Source organism: Fukomys damarensis, unplaced genomic scaffold, assembly GCF_012274545.1.
Source record: "Fukomys damarensis isolate Sample0158 unplaced genomic scaffold, DMR_v1.0_HiC HiC_scaffold_22, whole genome shotgun sequence".
Classification (NCBI taxonomy): Eukaryota; Metazoa; Chordata; class Mammalia; order Rodentia; family Bathyergidae; genus Fukomys; species Fukomys damarensis.
This window is the reverse complement of record NW_022900934.1, coordinates 5,579,131-5,585,673: the sequence shown is the minus strand read 5'-3', so window position 1 is coordinate 5,585,673 and position 6,543 is coordinate 5,579,131. Positions and strand designations below refer to the sequence as shown.

The window sequence follows — 6,543 nt, the reverse complement described above, 5'->3', positions numbered from 1 at the left end:
ATAAAAGAAAAAAATAATTGCAAGATAAAAGTCCCTACAATTGAGCAGTTTTGCTTTTGTAGCATACTTCCCGCCCCAGTCATAACTTTTTCACTAAGATATGATCATACTCACTATTATCTTGTAATCTGCTTTTACCATGCAACATAATGTGATCATTTTTCCATATCAATAAATATTTCTCTTGCGTGACATCAAGTTACTGCCTCTTACTGTTGAGCTTCAGTTCTGGGTGTTTGTTTAGTTAATCCCTCATAGACATTTAGGTGTTTTCCAAATCTCTGTTCTGATAGTGGGCCGATGGACCTTCTTGTAACTAAATCTTTTCCTGAATCTCTAATTAGTCCCTGAGGCTGAATTCCCAGAAGAATCATGGGTCAAAGGGTGCACACATTTTGAGGCTCCGGCTGCCCTCTGGATAGGTTAATTGGTTTGCTCTTCTTGGGGACTAAGTGGCACCCGTCCCTCAGCATAGGACAATAATACTTTGCTTTATCGTTTCTACCAACTGATGTTTTGAAATGTCTTCTTATCATTCTAATTTACCTGTTTGGGTGAACTTAACATGTTTACTGAATTTCTTTAAGCAGTAAGCTATCCTTGGATACAGGCATTTATTTCCTAAAAATGGAATGTAAACAGTTTTTGGATGATCAGCTATTTTTAAAATGAGAGCATAAGAGGAAACATTTCACTTTTTTCTTTTTAGTATTTCCATCCAGTAAATTAAAGTTTTGCTCAATGTAGTGTATATGTCATGATCACAAGTCCTTGGAGGTGAGCTGTTTGAAGATCAATTCTAACATGAATTCAGGACAAATGATCTGGTAAATTTTAAGGTAGAGGGCTTGGAGAAGCTCTAGCTTCATCTCATAAATTCCATGTGTGCCCTCAGAACCACTGCAAATATATAAATACACGATCAAAGGCAAAGCAGTGTGGTAGTTACACAAATATGCTGCAAAAGAAGTGCTCTAGGCTGCCCTTTCAATTAAATTGTCACCCCTCTACAGAGGCTGCCACTGGCAAACGGTCATAATTATGGGGACATTGCAAAAGACTATTTGAAATTGGAGCTCTCCTGGGAAATCTAGGGTTTGTGACTTCGAAAAGTAGATTACACATAAATCCCAGAGGTCTCATGTTCTACTTTTACAGCACATACCAAGATAAAGTTACCTTCTACTTTTTCAAGTTTAAAACAAGATGTGTGTATGTGTGTGTGTGCGCGCGCGCATGTGCAGACAGTGATGAACCCATGTCTGTGGCTCAGAACCCTCAATGAATTACACAGATTTCAGTACACAGCGAGCTGAAAAGCCCTCTGTGAAGCTCAGCTTCAGCCCATTGTTCTGTAGCTCACAGCTCCAAGGCCTGCAGCTATGAACCTGAAAATTCACTGGGTCTAGGATGTGACAGATGTATGAACCAGATCTCTATTGATTTTCTTATCTGTTATTCCTGACTTTCTTGGAACATGCAATAAATACAGGCAAAATATATGCATCATAGGAATACATTGTTTTTACTGATTTTTTTCCATCTATTTTTTCCAGGTTAAATATACCTAAAGATAGTTTAATTCCACTTACAAGACGGGACCAAATGAAACTTGACAGTATCTTAAAGAGACCTTATGTCACCTGCCAACCATTTTGGAGAAAAGAAGTATCTGTTTCTTTTTAAAATTCAAGTATTGTATAAAGTTGTGTTACCTTGCACTTAGCATTTTGAAAATATCCTTGAAATTTTATATAACCAACAACTAAGATCAGTGTGGTTTGGCAGTAAGTAAATGTCAAAATCAAATCTATGAAAGCTAATAGCTGAAATCAGCCAGATGTAGATGGTTTATTTTTACCCTTACCATAGTTATTTATCCTTTCTGATGGGCTGTGTCATAGTTTATAGGATAATAAAAGAATTCATAAAAACTCCAAATCCATTGCTACTTATCAAACCTGTAGCATACCTAAAACATTCTGGCTGACCGGCCCTAAAGACTGCTCCCTGTGGTTCGGTACAATGCACTGAGTCTACAGGGAATATTTTGTTGGACTCACAGAACTGCAAGCCTCTGGTGTGACTCTCTTTTCACTGTATTGACAGATGGAAATGATGGCAGACTCTAGAATGAAGGCGGAAATCCAAGCTTTGACCACCCTGTCCTCAGATTACCTTTCCCGAGTATACTTACCCAACAAACTAAAATTTGGAGGGTGGATCTGAAAGTACATTGGAAGAACTTGTGATTGCCCAAGCCTTATTATTGCTTTTAGTTGGTGAGCCCTTTTCTGGAGAGACCATCTATCCTCAGCTCTGCAAAAATAGAACAAAATAATTTCTCTCTATTTGTTTTGTCAAAATAAACACTATGCTCTGATTTTCTTTAGAAGGCTTTATTTTATCCTCCATGGAGATCAGTTTCTATCCTATACTCTAAAATAAATTATAAAAGAATATATGTGATTTTGACTTTTAAATTGTATTTGAAAGAATGTTTTACATGTCATACAAGTCTATAAAACATTTTGTCTTCTACAATATAATTATGTAAGGCATGAAGTATTTTATTAGTAACAAAAATAATAATATAAATTTGAGATGTTGTAAAGCAATTAGTAGCTGGTAGTTTCTTCCTTTCTCTTTTGCCTTCATAGTGTAGTTAGTGGTCAGAGTGTAGGAACCATGCTCCATTAATCCTTTGTAAAACTAGTAAAATTTATTGTGAATAAATATTTGGGTCGATGTACTCTCCAGTGCTTTGCTTTGCTTTTTCTTGAGTGTATCTTTACCATGACAACACTTATTGGTAAATATTTCTCCGGGGAGTTACTCATTATTGCCTGAATTAGCACCTGAATTCTGCTTTAGGCCCACAGAACAAAGAACTTCTTTGGTTTTAAGAGCTAAAGAAGCCTCAGATTTTTTGTTTTTCTTGGTATTGGGGATTGAACTCAGTTCCTTGGGCTTACAAGGCAGGTAGCAGAACCTCTGAATGCATCCCTGGCCCAGGCCTCAGATTTTAATAAGGCACTTTTCTAACAGTAAGAGTATGATCCTTTCCCCTTATAAACCTATTTTAATTTTTATAAAGATAAGTTTTTTTATTGGGTACTTTTAGTAAATCTTTCGCTACAATGAAAGTTTCTTATAACTATTAGCACCAAAATGCATTCATGGAATTGTTGGGTTGGTTTGTAAATATAAATGGTGATGATAATGATACGATTTCTGAAAACTTACGTGTGCCTATTGCTGCTCATGTGTTCACTTTCCGAGGAATCTTGCAATGACTTAGTAACTACACCACAGTTTATCAGTGACAACACTGGGCATGTTACTTGTCCAAAGCCACAGTAACACTAGGGAACAATGTTACCACCAACCTCCAGAGCAGTACAGCTGCAGAACAAGCAGGTCCCAGCCAGGCGCGGTGGTGCATGCTTGTAACTACCAGCATTTGGGAGGCTGAGGTAGGAGGATCACCATGATTTCCAGGCCAATGTGGACTGCATAGTAAGACTCTGTCTCAAAAACCAACAATAACCAACAAATGCAGATCCCAGTATAGAACACAAATGACCAGGGGCTGGTAGAATGTCAAGGAGGTAGGAATAAGAATTAAACCAAGCAGGGGTCCTTGTGACTGCAGGAGTTGTACACTGTGAGACCGGCCCTGCCCACAAGGCTGTAGTTAGGGTTAAATCGAGTAATATAATAATGAAAGAAAATACTTAGGACTTATTTTCTTCCAGGTATTTTTCTGGGTGTTTTGCAAACAATAATCCGTTTCATCGCCACACCCATCTGAGCTATGTACTTTTATTATCATTCACAGATGAAAATGTAAAGGTACAGAGAGGTTCAAAGGCCGCATGACCACCCTCAACCCTGAGCACCTGTATCTGGCCACACTGGTACATGTACAGTGCTGCATACTGAGCCTCACCGGTGCCAAATCAAGGCCTCCTTGGCGCCATGCCTGTGACATGAGCAAATATGTCATATTTCATGGACACACACAGACACTAAGCATTTTATATTGAAAACTGGCATGCTGTTAATCTGACCTACTCATGAGAGTATCAAAAAGTCTTTAAAAAAATGCATAGATCACAAAGTTTTCCTTTACAGTTCTACCACACTTTATATGTTTAACCCTGCAAATATCTGGAATAGGATCCACTGTCCAAAACGGGAGGGACTGACAAATCTACAATAGTCATTCAAATTTGGGAATATATTTGAAAGTAGTTTGCAGACCTATTCAGTTGATATAATTAACTAATCTTAAGTTTATGACTGGAAATTTAGTCAATTTTCAATTATTTGGGAAATGAACATGGAAGAAGCAACATACATTATAGTTTGCCTGTACCACCTACCTTTATTGGATGCGGATGAAAAATTAATGCTATTAGGTATTTGGGAACCATCTAGAATCCTAATCATAAAATTTATTTCCAGAAAAGATTACTGTAAAATAGCAATTTAAAATAATAACTGACAACAGATAGCCCCTCCACTGTCATCTCTTTTATCTATTTTTTGTTTGTTTGTTTTTGAGACAGGGTCTCACTATGTAGTTGAGACTGACCTGGAACTCATTATGTAGCCCAGGCTGTTCTCAAATTCACAGTGATCCTCCTGCCTCAGCCTCCCAAGTGTTGGGATTATAGGTGTGTACCACAACGCCCGGCTTCTTTTACCTATTTTTAATATCTCCATACTTTTAATCTAGGAAGAATATTGGAATGGAATTTGTTTATAGTTAAAATGAATAGAAATAGAAACTAATACAACAAAAAGATGTTCAGAGATTTTTGGTTTTCCTTATGGGCTCATAATGACCCTTATAAAATAAAAGCTGCTTGTAATATCCAGTTTTCTGGAAAATTTAACTGTCATCATGGGTGATGCAAAGTGATTTCAGAAGTTACTATTTCATGAAAAAAGTGCATTTTGTTCTGAACAGGCAAGCACCCCCCCTCTCAGGTTTCCATCCATGGCTGCTTTCTTTGTGACTGTCTCAGTTGAACTGTTAGTCTGATGTAGGCACTGGCTTAGTGACACTGAAAAGAACAGACACTTTCAGAACTGAGCCACTCGCACATGCACATTACAGTATCTTCAGCAGATTGTTTTTGTAGTAAAATACTGAGCAACTCTTACTGCTACTTGCGAAGTGGATTCTCTGCTCCAAGGTCTGTCTCCGCCCCACTCCACCCTGCAAAACTCCCATAAACAAGCCAAGGCTGTCCTCTGCTGGCAGAAGCTCATGGTTCCTTCGCCTCCTTTCACTTCTGGGGGTGGAATCTCTTTTAGATATTTTTAGGGAATTGGAACAAGATCTCACAGACCGCACACTCTCTGAGGAAATCAACACGTGCACACCGTAGCAAATAGTGGTGAGGGGCCAGCCTGTGTGTGACAAGCCCTCCAGGGCCCTTAACCGAGGGGTCTTCCTCTCTCTCTCCCTCCCCTCTCCCTCTTCAATACTAATTTGGTGGCTGCATGTGTTTTGAGCCATTATGATAAACCCGTTTACAAAAAATTATAGGAGGTCTGTGATTTGCAATTAACTCCCACACTGGGCCCCAAGAGACCAAAAATAAAAAGAGTCACTCGCACTAAGTTTCCGTGTCACCAAACTGGAACTGTTACCTGAACTTTCAAAACGTCTAGCAAATAAAGAAAACAGCCAGGTTTCCTAAACAGGCCAGTTTCATTTAGCATGATAATAAAGTTCCCTCTGCTTTAATCCAGACCCAAAACGAACCAAAACCTTGATGTAAGATGCTAACCAGTCAGTTATCTCTCTGTTGTTCTGTGACCCTGTCCCTTACCAGAAAAGGAACCAATCCACTTTTTACTCTAGTCCCAGGATTCAGATTGTCTCGAAAACACCTTGTTCTATTTGTTTCATTAAAACACTCATTCTGGGATCTCTAGATAATTGGTTGTAATTTTGTCTTTTGACATCCTTAATATTTCTCTGTGTGTAGCAAGAGCCTTTCGCATGTCGTTTCACTTATCCAACGAGGAACAGACCGGCAAATTAGATATTATTATCCCCGTCTCGCTGCAGAAAACTTGAGGGACCCAGGAGCCCCGGGGAGGTTTGGTCAGCAGAAAGACAGCTTTTCCGAATTAGCAGTAATAAGACTTTTTTTTTTTTTTAAGGCGTTTAAGCACAACTGTTTCGATGAAAATCGCTACTTTTCATTGGCCTGAGTTGCGAATTTACAACAGAGGTTGCTTAGCAACCTGCCGCAACTTTCCACCAATTAGCAAACTGCTGGCACAAGGACTTCCTTTTGACACCAATAACTCTTTTGCGCATGTGTTCTCGCCAGGTGGAAGGAGGAGCCTTTTTGAACGCTTTCCGGGCGACGACGGAAGTGGCTTGAGGGCACATGCGCCCTGTTTCCGCGGTAATTGGACGCTTTCTGTTACGGGTTTGACGAGACCCCCCGGGCGCTTGGAGTTCCTGCTCCGCCACCTCGCCCTTTTCTCTTCCGTCCCAGAGCAAGTGTGTGG

At 39.4% G+C, this 6,543-nt stretch overlaps 1 protein-coding gene across 6 annotated transcripts in view; it reads left to right on the top strand.

Annotated features, from left to right (window-relative positions):
• Nucleotides 1-2,368, top strand: part of Spo11 (SPO11 initiator of meiotic double stranded breaks) — a 14,548-nt gene extending 12,180 nt beyond the window's left edge. For 5 of the 6 annotated variants that reach the window (XM_010628806.2, XM_010628805.1, XM_010628810.1 and 2 more), the window contains 2 exons: nt 1,557-1,668; nt 2,110-2,368. In XM_010628806.2, the coding sequence (XP_010627108.1) occupies nt 1,557-1,668; nt 2,110-2,229 (232 nt within the window). In that variant the 3' untranslated portion in view covers nt 2,230-2,368. The remainder of the gene's footprint in view (nt 1-1,556; nt 1,669-2,109) is intronic. The other variant, XM_010628808.2, reaches the window with a different exon arrangement.
• Nucleotides 2,369-6,543: the final 4,175 nt, after the last annotated feature.